This window comes from Erinaceus europaeus, chromosome 4 (genome assembly GCF_950295315.1).
Source record: "Erinaceus europaeus chromosome 4, mEriEur2.1, whole genome shotgun sequence".
Lineage (NCBI taxonomy): Eukaryota > Metazoa > Chordata > Mammalia > Eulipotyphla > Erinaceidae > Erinaceus > Erinaceus europaeus.
The window spans coordinates 27,355,392-27,370,593 of record NC_080165.1 but is presented as its reverse complement, the minus strand read 5'-3'; the positions used below and the strand labels follow the sequence as shown (position 1 = coordinate 27,370,593).

Genomic DNA, 15,202 nt, shown 5'->3' with positions numbered 1-15,202 from the left:
GTGGAACCTGGGCGTATTCCAGCACTGGGGAAAGAGCTTCAATGCTGTGGTCTCTCCCTCTCTCTGTCTCTGTCTCTCTCACCCTATCTGATAAACTAATCCTGGAGTGGTGACATTGCATATGCGTGAGGCACCAGAGATGCAAAAAATGAGACAGAAGCCAAGCTCACACAGAAACAAAAAGTGTGAACATGGGAGTCAGGTGGTAGCACAACGAGTTAAGCACACGTGGCACAAAGCGCAAGGACCGGCATAAGAATCCCAGTTTGAGCCCCCGGCTCCCCACCTGCAGAGGAGTCGCTTCACAGGCGGTGAAGCAGGTCTGCAGGTGTCTGTCTTTCTCTCCCCCTCTCTGTCTTCCCCTCCTCTCTCCATTTCTCTCTGTCCTATCCAACAACAACAACAACAATAATAACTACAAGAAGACGACAACTAGGGCAACAAAAGGGAATAAATGAATAAATAAATAAATATATATTTTTTTAAAGTGTGAACACGATGAGCAGGGAAGAGAGGCCTCCCACGGAACACAGATTCGAGTCCCCTGCCATCACACAGGAGCACCCACACGGGGAGGCCTCATGAGTGGTGGAGCAGTGCTGTGGTGTCTCTCTGCTGTCTCTCTTTCCCTCTCTGTCTCTCACCCTCTATGAAAAAAGGAAGAAAGGCATGAAGGGAGAGAGGGAGGGAGGGAAAGAAAGTGACTCCCCAGGAAGAAACACCAGCACAGGCCACAGGATGTCTTTGGGGCTCCTGAGTCCATAGGACTCCTGCACACCTAGCTCTCTGTTCCATTCCTGCCGCAAGGCTCCCTCCCGTAGGCCCCTCCTGAGGCTGACCCCTCAATACTGAGCACAGCAGTCACCAGGGCCTCAGGTCCCACCCCACCCTCCCAGGGACATGGTCCTTATCTCCCACTTTGCTGTGAGCTGGGGTCTGAGTCCAGGAGGCTGGATCTAGAGCCCACCAGCCTTCCTCTCCTTCAGAGACCCAGCAGATACTTGAGGAGAGGATCAGAATCAGCAGCCTCACTTTTAGGCCTGAGTTATTGGCCAAAGGCTGAGTTCCTCCCTGCCCCCATACCTCTATGAACAAAGTGCAGCTGACAATTAGGAAAAAAAAAAAAAAGAAGGGAGTCTGGTGGTAGCACAGCGGGTTAAGTGCACGTGGCGCAAAGATCGGCATAAGGATCCCGGTTCGAGCCCCTGGCTCCCCACCTGCAGGGGAGTCGATTCACAGGTGGTGAAGCAGGTCTGCAGGCGTCTATCTTTCTCTCCCCCTCTCTGTCCATCTCTTCCCCTCCTCTCTCCATTTCTCTCTATCCTCTCTAACAACGAAGACATTAATAATAACTACAGCAATAAAAAACAAAGACAACAAACAGGAATAAATAAATAAATATTTAAAAAAGAAGAACAAAAGGAATGAATGAATGAATGGGAGCTGAGTCAAGATGGCTGCATGAAGATAGCGCCTAGGCTCCTTAAAAAAAAAAAAAAAAAAAACCTCTTCAAATGCTGGCAGTTCTAAGTGGAAGCAGGATTTCCATGCCAGTAGAAGAGAAACCACAGAGGAAGATTATAACCCATCAATGAATTGGCAAAAGGGTGCTGGAAAGGACAAAGGAGAGCTGAGTGGTGAGTCCCCCACTGTATCTCCCAAACCCATCCCCCAGGCCAGGGGTGGCTTATTTGGTAAATAAGACCTGTAAGAGAAAAAGGAAGGAAGGAAGGAAGGAAGGAAAGAAGGAAGGAAGGAAGGAGGGAGGGAGGGAGGGAGGGAGGGAGGGAGGAAAGAGAGAGAGAGAGGGGAGGGAGGGAGGGAGGGAGGAAGGAAGGAAGGAGGGATGTCGTATGCTTTACATTGGTTTGTCCTAGCCCTCCCCCCCGCCAAGAGAATTGGATCAGTCCTGTTAATTTCGCGGGCCTGCTTGGCCCCGCCCCAAGGAACCCCGAGAGAGGGTTCCTGAGTCCGAGAGTTCCAGAGTTCCGGAGTTCCTGAGTTCGAGAGTTTCAGGGTTACAGAGTAAGAGAGAGTTCCAGTGTGCCAGAGTTTCAGAGGGCTCTCAAGTACGAGAGTTCCAGAGTGCCAGAGTTGGAGAGTTCCTGAGTTCCAGAGTAAGAGAGAGAGTGCTTGCGCCGCCGCAAAGAGACAGCAGAGTTCTGTTTGGTGATTAGTTTGTCTTAGTTTGTGAATCGTTGTTCCTGAATAAAGAAATACAGCTTCCCTGCCCAGCCGTTGTCTCCGCGTCTCTGTTACCCGCCCGTGAAGCAAGCCGGCCGGCAAGAGCCTCCGAAATTTTAACAACAGAGGGAGAAAAGAGAGAGAGAGAGAGGGAGGGAGGAAGGAAGGGGGAGTCGGGCTCGGGCGGTAGTGCGGCTGGTTAAGCACAGGTGGAGCAAAGCACAAGGACAGGCGTAAGGATCTCAGTTTGAGCCCCCAGCTTCCCATCTGCAGGGGAGTCGCTTCCCAGGCAGTGAAGCAGGTCTGCAGGTGTCTCTCTTTCTCTCCCCCTCTCTGTCTTCCCCTCCTCTCTCCATTTCTCTCTGTCCTATCTAACAACGACAACATCAATTACAACAACAATAATTACAACAATAAAACAACTAGGGCATCAAAAGGGAATAAATAAATATTTTTAAAAATTAGAAGAAAGGGAGAGGGGGAAAGGGAGAGAGAGGAAGGAAGGAAGGAAGAAAGAAAGGCAGGGAGGGAGAAAGGGAGGGAGGGAAAAGAGAGAGAGGGAGGGAGGGAGGGAGGGAGGGAGGGAGGGAGGGAAGGAAGGAGACTTATTTACCCATTAATGAGCAAGACAGGGGGGACAGAGAGCCAGAGCATCACTCTGGCATATTCACTGCTGAGAGTTAAACTTGTAACCTATTTGAAGGTCCAACACTTTATCCTCTATGCCACTGCCTGGGGGGCATTCACAATGTTTTAACCAGTGACAGTCCTGCCAGCTTGGTCAGCAGAGGTCAATGCAGAGAGGGAGAGGGGACAGGGACAAGTGGGGAGGTACAGCCTACAGATGAGGGCTGGCTAAAGGGCTTAGGGGCAGCACACAGGCCCTGCCCAGGGCTGGACCCTGCCACCGCACATGATGGAGCAGTGCACCGACATCTCTCTCATAAAGTTGATGAATGCATAAAATACAAGAGAACTGACCAATGTCAAAGAAAGTACACAAAGCGCAGAGCTGACCGGCCCAGCAGACTGCACCTGCTGCTCTGGCCTGGAGATAGTCCCTCCTCATGTCAGGACCTGAATGAGCCTGACTGGGGACACCTCCAGGGGCTCACTATCAGTACCCCCCATCCCCACCAAGTGCATCCAGAGCTCAACACAAGGTCCTCCCACACCACCACCCTGGGCAACCCTGGGCAACTCTGTCTAAAAGTCTGTAGTTAGTGTAAGGAAGCAGGAGCGTGAGCACCCTCATGTAATGAACAAGGCAGGCAGCTGGCTTGATGCTGCTCTCCCACTCCTCACACTTATATTTGTCTGGATGGGACCAGCAGAACCTTCTGGAAAGCCCCGTCTCCAGACACTAGAGCTCCAGGCTGGAGTTGCGGCCGAGGGAGCAGACATGGAGGGTCAATCCCCCTCTTACTGTCTCCTGTGACGACACCAGGGTCCTCCCAGACACCAGCGTCTCCTCGAATCAAGACTCTTTAACTGAAACACACCTGCAAAGTGTCATGGAACACGCAGGGCGGTGACCTTCACAGGAAAGAGGCTGTGAGCCTCTCCAGGCCCCAGTTCAGTTCACCACACCTGGCCCTCAGGGGAGAGAACTGGGGTCAAGGCTATGCCATCCTCCCATCATGTCCTCAGAGGCAGCTGTCAGAAAAGCCTCGGGGGTGTAAGCTTGTGGCACTGGATAAGCGAGCTGGGGCGGAGGAGCCAGCTCAGGACCCCAGCCCTGCCTGCAACAGGCTTCGCTGGCCAAGTGATCCCTTTCTGCTCACACAAACAGAATGCTGGCTCCCCTCAGCAGGAGCAGCTAGAGGGCTCTCATAAACCTGGAACCCCCACCAGGCTCCAGAGAATCAGAGCTCAATTTTCAAGGGGCTGTGCTATTTCACCACTTGGCCACTTGCTCCGAATCCTGGGGAGTCAGGCTAAGTGCGGGTGGCTCGAAGCACAAGGACCGGTATAAGGATCCCGGTTCAAGCCCCCGGCTCCCCACCTGCAGGGGAGTCACTTCACAAGCGGTGAAACAGGTCTGCAGGTGTCTATCTCTCCTCCTCTCTGTCTTCCCCTCCTCTCTCCATTTCTCTCTGTCCTATCCAACAACAACAATAATAATAACTACAACAATAAAACAACAAGGGCAACAAAAGGGAATAAATAAATAATAAACTCCCCCTGCAGGAGTTGCTGGGTACAGAAGGTGAGCCCGAGGTTCAGAGAACCCCCCCAAGGCATCCCTCCACCTGGGGGGAGGCTGTGAGCTATGAATCTGGGCCCCCTGCACCCCACTTGCCAGCTGCACCAATATCTGACCACACCCCCAAAGCCATAAGGGAAGCTGAACCTCTGAAGCTTCCCAGCAGGGTCTCTCCACCTCACCTTGACCAGCTCCTTGAACTTGGGATCTTCCTTGGAAGTGGGGTCAATCATCCGGCGCTCCTCGTTCTCCTCTAAGGGGCCAAAGAAAAGGTAGTGTCAGGTGGTGACAACAGCAGGGACACCGGACAGAGAGAGAGCTTGAGAGCAGAGTGCCCACTGCTTCCCCAGTAAGGATGAGCCAAGGGAGCCCACTGCATAAGGGACATGGCATGGTGACAGCACAGCACCCAGCAGAGAACATGAGGGGCATGCACACAGCCCCAGAGGCAGGCCTGACACAGGCTCCCTGCAGTCACTGCCATGACTCAGGGACGCAGCCAGACGCAGAGACGATTCGCCCCTGGGTCACAGGGAAGGGACTTGAAACACTAGAAACTAGAGGGGGAAATGATGGTTTAGAGAAACATGTGTTCATCTATGTTCTGTTTCTGGTCGGCTTTTTCTTTTTTCTTTTTCGTTTTTCTTTTTCTTTTTTCTTTCCATGTTGCAGCCTTGCCTGAGACTTTGTCACAAGAGAATGACAGTGAGTGGGAACCTCACTGTCACAAAGGCTGAGACAGCTAACCAGAGGGGAGGAGGTTCAAAAAACAGAAGAAAAGGCCCCAGGCTGCCCTCACTGGCCTGGCAGGGTAGTAGCAAGGCCCATGTCCCCTGCTGGGAGGATGGAGCAAGGCCTCATTCTTAAATTAAAGAGACTTTCTACCCGGCTAGGGAAAGATAGAAACAGGCTGGGAGTATGGATCAACCTGTCAACGCCCATGTCCAGTGGAGAAGCAATTACAGAACCCAAACCTCCCACCTTCTGCACCTCATAAAGATCTTTGGTCCATATTTCCAGAGGGATAAAGAGTAGGAAAGCTTCCAATGGAGGGGACAGGATAGAAGATTCTGGTAGTGGGAGTTGTATGAAAGTGTACCCCTCTTGTCCCGCAACCTTATCGATCATTATTAAATCACCAATTACGTAAAATTTTTAAAAATTAAAGAGACAGTAAGAGGGGTTGGATGGTGTTGCACCCAGTAGAGCACATGCGTTACAATGCTCAAGGACCAGAGCTCAGATCTCATGTCCCCATCTGCAAGGGGTGGGGGTGGGGCTTCACAAGCAGTGGAGCAGTGCTGTAGGTGTCTCTCTTTCTCTCCTTATTAGGGAAAAGAAAGGTCAGCAGAAGCAATGAAGTCATCACAAAGGCACCAAGCTCCAGTGATAACCCTGGTGGCAGGAAGGAAGGAAGGAAGGAAGGAAGGAAGGAAGGAAGGAAGGAAGGAAAGGGCAGGGAGAGGAAGGGAGAGAAAAGAGAAACGAAAAGAAAAAACAGATGTACAGAGGCTAAAGGCAAGGGGCAGGTGAAGATGCCCAGGAAACAGAAGAAACCAAGAACCTGAGGCCCAGACAGGTGCCCAAGGAGCCGGGATGAAACAGCCTGAGGGACCTGGACTCCTCTGCAGCGGTGTTAAAACCTGACAAAATGGAAAAAGCTCTTCTGGCGGCTGCATAAACCTGCATCAAGAAAGGGCCACTCATACACATGCAGAGACCATGACGAGGGCCCCTGATATTCCTGCCACAACCCTCAACAGCAGCCCATGTCGCCTGTGAACAGGCCAGCACCTCACAAGTGACAGAAGGTGCCCCTCAAGGGTTCACTTCCCCTGCGTTCCCCTGCGTTCCCCGGCATTCTCTGCTCCATCTCTCTGGCCTTCCCTAGCTCCTCACCACCGCCAGCCCCAGGGCCTTGGCACATGCTGCTCCTTGCTCAGCACCTTCCCCCACCAGCGTCCCCTTGATACTGCAGACCCAGCTCAAGGTGCTGACTAGTGAGGGCCTGCCGAGCTGAAGGACCCAGCTCCCAGGCCCCAGAGCAGCTGTTTCTAAAGCAGGGGTGGAAGAGGAGGGTCAGGACTGGAGTTGGTGTGCTTTAGCAAAGGGTAGGGGCTGGGGGAATTCAGGTCCTGGAACATGACGGCAGAGAAGGACCTAGTGGGGGTTGAACTGTTATGTGGAAAACTGAGAAATGCTACCCATGTACAAACTGTTGTATTTTACTGTCGACTATAAACCATCAATGCCCCAATAAAAAAACTTTTTAAAAGAATTCTGCGACACCACTGGTGGGAATGCAAGCTGGTGCAACCCCTGCGGAAAGCAGTATGGAAAGCCCTCAAATAAACTGGAGATGCCTTCTGATCCAGCAATAAGACTCTCAGACACATGTGCTAAGGGCATGGAAACACTCGTTAGAAAGGACCCATGCAAACTGGAAGCAGCTGGATGCCCATCCACAGATGACCGGGTCACGCAGTTATGGGGTATATGTTCAGTGGACTACTACTCTGCCATCGCAAAGGCTGTACAGTACCGTTTGGGGAAATGGGGGCAGAGCTGGGGGTGATTATGTTAATAAGATACGGGTGAAAGAATTATCAGGTAGTTTTGCTCACCTGTGAGAGACTAGAGAAAACTTGGAAGAAAAGAAGAAGAGGAGGAGGAGGAGGAGAAGAAGAAAACAAAGAGGGAGAGGAGGAGGAGGAGGAGGAGGAGGAGGAGGAGGAGGAGGAAACTGAATCATCTCCTGGGCTCCTTGAGAACTGTGGTGGCTGTCAAAGCCGAGGGCACAGGCGCCGGGTGGTGCGTGTGGTGAGCTGCTCCCATATCCACGGACGTGAAGCCAGACTCCTGAAGTCTTACAATTCTGTGAGCCATGAATAACAATAAATGTATAACTGGGGGCCGGCGGTAGTGCAGCAGGTTAAGTGCACATGGCGCAAAGAGTAAGGACCAGAGCTCAAGGATCCCGGTTCGAGCCCCCGACTCCCCACCTGCAGGGGGGTCACTTCACAAGTGGTGAAGCAGGTCTGCAGGTGTCTGTCTTTCTCCCTCCCTCTGCCTCCCCTTCCTCTCTCAATTTCTCTCTGTCCTATTCAACAACAATGACAGCAATAACAACAATAATAATAACAACAAAAAACAACAAGGCCAACAAAAGGGAAAAAATACCCTCCAGAGCAGTGGATGCATAGTGCAGGCACCAAGCCCCAGCAGTAACCCTGGGGGGGGGGTGCGCCAAAAATAAATAAATAAATAAATAAATAATAACAAAATTTATAATAATAAAAAATTTAAAACAGATAAGCATGGGGACCAGGGGTGGTGTCCCCTGGTAGAGCACACACATTATCATGCATAAGAACCAGGGTTCAAGCCCTCAGTCCCCACCTGTAGCAGGAAGGCTTCACAAGAAGCAAAGCAGGTCTGTAGGTGTTTCTGTCCCTCTCTCTCTCTCCACACCCTCCCCTCTCAATTTCTTTCTGTCTCTACCAAAAAGAAAAAAGAAAGAAAAGCAAAAGGATAGAAGTGGTTTCCTGAGAGTGGTGGATTTGTTGCGTCCCAGCAGTAACCCTGGTAGCAAAAATAAATAAATAAATGACTCTCGAGGCTGAGGCTCTAACATGCCAGGTTCACACCATAAGCCAGAGCTGAGCAGTGTTCTGAAAAGAAAAAAAGGAAGGAAAAAGGAAATTAAGGAATGAAAGAAAGAAATGAAAGAGAGAGAGGAAGGAAGGAAGGAAGGAAGGAAGGAAGGAAGGAAGGAAGGAAGGAAGGAAGGAATTTAAATGGGAAAGGCAGATAAGCATTGCAGGCCCACAGCCAGTCCTCAGTTTCCCTTGTAGAATGCCCCACTAGAACTCAGGCCTGGACAGCAACTTCAGCCAGTGAAGACGCTTGGTGAGAGCCACCATGGCAAAAGACGCTCTTGAGAGAGAGCAAGAGGCACAGTGACCCCACAGGACCCCGGGGCGTGGCTGGCCAGCATTCCCTCTGGCACGGCTGGACCTGTACTGCGTTTCCTCTCCTTGGACTCCTGCTGGCCTGGACTCACGGTGGAAAAACCGCAAGAGAGAGAGATCAACTGAGACTTCTCTTTGATCCGGTGTCTGGAAACAAGAGGAATGTTCCAAGGCTGCCTTCCAGATTGATAGACTCCCAAAACATGCTCTAAGGAAACGTGTCCAGGCCACCACTTCCATGTCTGAGGAAGGTGGGTAAAGCAACCTCTGACTCTTGGGGCACCTGCTTAGCAAGCCTCAGGCTTTGGGCAGGACGTGCAGATTCTGTGTCCTATGTTTGTATTTTTATTATTATTATTACTTTTTTATCAACTCTGGCTTATGTTGGTGCAGGGGATTGAACCTGTGACTTCAGAGCCTCAGACATGAGAGACTTTTGCAGAACCATTATGCTACCTACCCAGCCTATACTTGTATTTTCTATGGCTTGAAGAGCTTCTGAGCCCTGGACCCTAGAGAACTCACCCCTCCTGAGCCGGCTAACTCCCTGGACAGGATACGGCTCCCCAGTGTGTGTCCCCAAGTGCAAACCAACCACCCAGAGCCCCCAGTGTGCTCCACCCCCTGCCAGCTCCCTCTGCCACTTCACAGGGGTCTACTAGCCATGCCAACACCAACCCCCTTCCCCAGTCACCCTGAGCCAAGGACAGAAAATGGGGGAAGAGACCTCAACTCCCAGAGCCATGAAATCTCCCCCAAAATATTCAAACCATTCCTGCTTTTCCTCGTCTCTCCCATGCCCACAAGTGAAAAACCACAAGCAAGGAGCCTGCCTGCCCCCACCCCACCCCCCCCACCCCCGCCCCGGGCATATGCGTGCACATACACACCTCCCATTAAAGCCCTGGGCTTCCCTGGAAACTTGTGTCACCTTCCAGTGGTTGTCACCCCCTTACCTGTCAGCCTCATCATCCTTAAAAAGTGGGGCAATTTATATTTCCCAACAGAGAAGCTGAAAGTGACCTGCCCCACCCCACACACACCCCCTCAATGCACACATACCCAGAACCCCAAATGCCAGCTGGTGCTGAAAAGGCTATGACTGTCATTTCTTTTTCAGCCACCCCCAGACCCGACGGCAGCTAGAAGCTTAGCTATGAGGTGACGGGGAGGTGATGGAGCCCACAGTACCTAGCAGGGTGTCTTCAGGCTGAATATCCACCAAGGCAGGGGCCATGGGTGAGTTGATGGCATTTTTGCCTTCTTCCTGCAGGTCACTCACTGTGGAGCAGAGAAAAAGAAGAAACCAGGTTAGGAGTGGAGGGACGCTGTGACCTCACATGCTGATGGCTGAAACACAGACCTCAGCCCCTGCCTCCCAAGCATTCGACAAGTATTCCCTGTTGGCCGGGTGCCCAGAGACCCAGAATGAACCAGGAAACCAACATTCTGAAGTTCTCCCCACTTCCTCATCAGTGGCTCCCCCATTCCCATGGAGCTCTGCCCATCAGTTTTCTCTGCTTTTTGGGCCACGTGACTAAGATGTGGCAGCTTCTGGATGCTTCCAGATCTGCCCCAGATGACTGAGATGGACACAGCTTGGATCCCAGGGCCTGGAAAGGTGGAGCTCCCCTCTTCCCACCATCCCCCTCCCTTCCCTAGACAGCTGAGTCCACCATGGACTCCAGGCAGAAAGGCATCCCAGACAAGTCCAGAATTCAGTGTGGGGAGTGGGGAGCACAATAGTTATGCAAAGTGATTCATGCCTGAGGCTTCAATCCCCCAAACCACCATAAGGCTGAGCTGAGCGGTGCTTTTGGGGAGGGAGAAAAAGAAGGGGGGAAGGGGAGGAGGAGGGAGAGGGGAGTGATGGAGAAGGGAGGGGAGGGGAGGGGAGGGGAGGGGAGGGGAGGGGTGGGGAGGGTGAAGGACGATGGCAGTTAGGTTCCCAGGGCAGGCATCTAAGAGCAGAGAAACCCTGCTACAGGGCTCCTTCAAAAGTGGGCTGGCTCTCTTGTGGGGCACCTGGTTAAGCACACATGCTATAGTGCACAAGGACCTGGGTTCAAGACCCGGGTCCCCACCTGTAGGAAAGAATTTCACAAACCATGAAGTAGTGCTGCAGGTAATTTTTTTTCCTCCAGGGCTTGGTGCTGGCACGAAGAATTCACCGCTCCTGGCAGCCATTTTTTCCATTTTCTTTTTATTGGATAGGACAAAGAGAAATTGAAAGAGATGGGGAAACAGAGAGGAAGAGAATTGATAGACACCTGCAGACCTGCTTCACCGCTTGTGAAGAAACCCCCCTTGCAGGTGGGGACCCAGGGGCTCAAACTGGGATCCTTGTATGGGTCCTTGCACTTCATACTATGTGCACTTAACCTGATGCACAACCGCCCAGTCCCCAGGCTCTCTGTATCTCCCACTTCCCTCTCAATTCCTCCCTCTCTCTCTCAAAATAGTGGGCTCTCTTAGACAGCCGTGCTCTAGACCAGCAACATTCACAAGTGGTGGGAAGAATCCCGAGTTTGCTGGTGGGAGGACAGATAAGCAAGCAGACCAGTGCACACAATGGGACAAAGACATCCTGAAAAAAAAAAAAAAAAAAGCAGGAGCCAAGAGCATGGATAAGCCTTAAGGAGGTTCTGCGCAGTGAAGGATAAACATGGCATGATTCCACTCCTGTGAGGCACAGAAATATCAAGGTCACAGAGGCAGAATGGCAGATGCCAGCGCCCTGCATGTGGGCCCCCCACTCCGTCTTTCTGAATTTCATCTGTGACCCCACTTTCAGCATCTCCAGTTCCTTTTTGCTCTCCTTTCTATCTCTGTGGGAGGGCTCTGCCTTCCCCATCCATCTCCTCATTCATCTTGGGGGCTGCTGGGGGGCGCAGGATTGGGAGGGTGGGGGGCTGGGTCCAGCATCTGGAGGGCCCTACCCTAGATCCTGCTGCTGGAAGCCCTCAGGTATATTTTCCTTCTCAAGTCCATAGCTGTACTGTGTGCAAAGCAGACACTTCCCTCCCAGAGTCAGAGACCCTCTCCCCATCCAGGCCACCCCCAGATGTGGAAGGGGCAACACGTGAAGAAAGACCCTGGTTTCATATAAACAGAGGGCCAGCAGACGGAGTTTAGGGCACAGGTGGGCCAGCGGGTGAGACTTTACACACAGGTCACCTGCTCACCTGCTCACAGGGACATGGGGCTCCGGAGAGAGGTGGGGAAGGCAGACGGGGCAGGGGAGGGGCAACACAAAAGGTTTCCACATCTCAGGGTTTGGAGGGGTGTGGTGGATAGGGAGAGCCTTCTCAAAGCACAAGAATTGGACCACATACAGAGGAATTTCCACACTGCCCTTAAACAGCAAAGATAACACTCAGCAGGGCAAGGCGTGTGTGGCCTTAGCAGAGAACAATGCTCTCCCAGGCTGGGCTCAGGCTCAAAAGCACATTCCAGATCTTATGATCTTAAGCCTTGAGAGAAACTAGGGTGGAGAGGAAGGAGGGAGGGTGGCCAGAGGCAGCTGTGGTCGACGAGGCGGGCAGACAGAGATTCTGCGTGAGGATCTACAACCAATGAGACGGGGGTTCAAATCTCATCTTGCCATGTGCTCTTGGGAGGCCTAGAGCAAGCCCCTTCCCCTGGATGTTCCTCAGTTTCTCCACCTGTGACACAGGACAACAGTTGTACCTGGGAGGTGGTGATGTTTGGAGTGATGTGTAAATCGCTTAGTTCCTGGGTGAGGGTACAAGCTCTGCAGATGGGACAGGTCACAAATTTGGCTTTAAAAGATAACTCGACAACAGAGAGAGAGAGAAAGTGTGGTTCTTATGAAGGGTAGTTAGATGGGTCCCTCCCTCTTGCAAGGGAGAACCATAGAAGCCTCCCTAGAGGCATTTAAAAGAGGTCTTAAAAAAAGAAGGCAAGAATCCAGAAAAGGGACATCTGGGCAAAGTATGTGGGTGACAAATCAGAGCTGGGATTGTGGAAACCAGCCTGAGCGCTACGCTGGCCCAAGGCCACTACCTGCCTCTTTTGCTGCTTTTTTTCCCCCCACAAGATTGGAACATTGTCTCAGGAACTCCTGGCAGGGGAGCTGGTGTTCCCAATCTGATTATGGTCTTCTGGGGATCAGTCAGACATGATGGCGGGAAGAGGTGGAGGGCCCCGCCAGCTCGGTGGCCTTCCATGCATCCCAGGAATGTTCTGGTTTTTCAAGTTTGGGTCCATTGGCGAGGAACCCCTGCACTTCAAAGATGGAACTGCCGGCCAGCTGTCCTGAGTCACGAGGAGCAGGGCCAGTCAGGAGGCCACATGTGCAGATCAGCACGGTTGTGCCAAGGTGCGTGTCCAGGAAGAGACCAATGCCTCTTCCACGCTCGGCGCCACAGCGACCTCAAAGGGCTGGGGACCAAGGCGGCCTCATGGAGCACAGAGGCCAACAGGGGGCACAGGCAATGGCAGGAGCATGGAGAGAGCCCCCTGGGGGTACGTGTTGGGTGTAGTCAAGATCTTAGGAGCTTTCCAAAATGCTGAGATTTGGGGCATTGTGTGGACTCTCCCAGCTTATAAATGTGAGCAAGTGTGGCCCAAGAGGTGGCATAGTGGATAAAGCATTAGACTCTCAAACATGAGGTCCCAAGTTTGATTCCTGGCAGCACATGTACCAGAGTGAAGCCTGGTTCCTTCTCTCTCTCCTCCTACCTTTCTAATAAATAGGTAGATAGATAGATAGATAGATAGATAGATAGATTGATTGATTGAAAGATAGATAATCTTCATGATAAAAAATTAAAATAATTTTTTAAAATAAATAAATGAGGGAGCCGGGCGGTAGTGCAGCAGGTTAAGCACACGTGGCACAAAGCAAGGACTGGTGTAAAGATCCTGGTTCAAGCCCCTGGCTCCCCACCTGCAGGGAAATCGCTTCACAGGTGTTGAAGCAGGTCTGCAGGTGTCTATCTTTCTCTACCCCTCTCTGTCTTCCCCACCTCTCTCCATTTCTCTCTGTCCTATCCAACAACAATGACATCAATAATAACAACAATAAAACAACAAGGGCAACAAAAGGGAATAAATAAATAAATAAAAGCAAGTCTCCCTACTTCTACAGGGCAGCCAGGAGCACTAGGCTTAGCAGCAAATGCCCCACCCCCATTCCACTCAGCAGCAGGGGAATAATGGTGATTTCCTGAACACCTACTACGTGCAAAGCCACCCACTTGTCACATCTCTTGATAAGTCTGCACAGGCGCAGTCCCGGGCACAGGCACCCATTTGACGGGAAGGCACCTACAATAAGTACCCCAACAGTGAGCCCCCATGTCAGCACTGGGCCCAGTGCTACCTGCTCTGGAACCTCCTTCTCCTCCCAGTTGAATCAAACCGACCACCTCCTCCAGAAAGTCCTTCTGGCTATGCCCCACCTCTGCAGTTCTCCTCTGCCCTGCTCTGATCACAAAGCCCTGTCTCTTTCCTGGGCTGTCTGCCCAGACTGGAGCTAACCCAACTCCTGCACATAGTAGGTCCTTAAGTACATTTAAGGAACAGCAGGAAGAAGAACTTGGAACCCTGGAACCAGTCAGATGGTTTCAGATTCCAGCTTGGCCAGGGATGAACTAGGTGATTCTGGGCAGGTTCCTGAACTGCTCTGGACCTCAGCTTCCAGCTCCCAGAGAGACAGGAACTGTTCAAGGAAAAGAGCTCAGAACAGTTTCTTAACTGTAGCGAGGGTTCAATGAAAGCCAGTTGTGGGGGCAAGAGGTGGTGCACCCAGTTAAGCACACACATTACCAGGTGCAAAGACCCAGGTTCAAGCCCAGGGCTCCCACTTGCAGGGGGAAGTTTCACAAGTAGTGTAGCAAGGCTACAGGTGTGTGTGTGTGTGTGTGTGTGTGTGTGTGTCCCCCTCTATATCCACTGCCCTCTCAATTTCTCTCTGTACTAACAAATAAAACAAAAAAGGAAAAATGGCCACAGAGAACAGTGGATTCATCTTGCTGGCACCAAGCTCCAGAGATAACACTGGGGGGATTTTTTTTTTTTTTTTTTGCAAAAATTGGAGGAAAATAAAAGAGCCAGCTATGACTCCCCACTGATAGAATGTGCTGCACGCATGTATACAAAGTCTATCCCTTGTCCATCACATCCTTCAAAGAGTAGGACAGGTTTGAAAAGGAAAGAAAACCAAAATCAATAAAAGCACTGACCTCTCCTGATTGGACACAGAAGCGCATCAAAGGAGGAGAGAGACCCAAACACTGAACCTTCTCCCGGATGAAACATCCGATGAAGAGCCAGTCCTTTATACCTCGGGCCAAATTCTACAGCTCTATCTTTGACTTCCTTTTTGTGTATGGGTTTCCTTTATTTTTAGCCAAGCTCTCCCTTTCTGCATCCCTCCCTCCCAAAAAAGGGCTTTTAGGCAACTTTATTTATTTTTTTCTTTTGATATTATGAGCAAAGCATCACTTTGAGAGCAGGCTGGCCTGCTGTGTGGGTTACGTGAGGGAGGGCAGAACACTCCCTGACGCCTGAGGGACCCTGGGAGAAGTGGGGGCCACGAGGACACACTCTGAAAAATGAGGTGCTGCAGGCTTACGAGTGGGAGGTGGGGGTCTGGGAAGGATCCAAAGACCCAGTTGGAGCGGAGGAGGGCTGGGTGGCCAGGGCTCGAAGCTGACTCCCCACGCCACCCCCTGGCACCTCTCTAAGTGTGTCATTTCAGCACCGTGGGGCTGCTAAGCCACCTGTGGGGCCTTTTTACCCCATGTACACACATCCTGTTTCATGGAGAACAAAAGATCAGGGGGCAGAATTGTCAGTGGGTCTCCGTCTGAAC

The 15,202-nt window shown here is 51.7% G+C and overlaps 1 protein-coding gene across 3 annotated transcripts in view; it reads right to left on the bottom strand.

Moving 5' to 3' along the window:
* The window catches only part of PARVB (parvin beta), a 117,750-nt gene that overhangs the window by 46,135 nt on the left and 56,413 nt on the right, over positions 1–15,202 (bottom strand). For all 3 annotated transcript variants that reach the window (XR_009549428.1, XM_060189127.1, XM_060189128.1), the window contains exons 2-3: positions 9,553–9,642; positions 4,573–4,643 (exon numbers count right to left, since the gene is read on the bottom strand). Coding sequence is in view for 2 of the 3 variants with exons in the window: in XM_060189127.1 (XP_060045110.1) it covers positions 4,573–4,643; positions 9,553–9,642 (161 nt within the window). In the remaining variant the exon portion in view is untranslated. The remainder of the gene's footprint in view (positions 1–4,572; positions 4,644–9,552; positions 9,643–15,202) is intronic.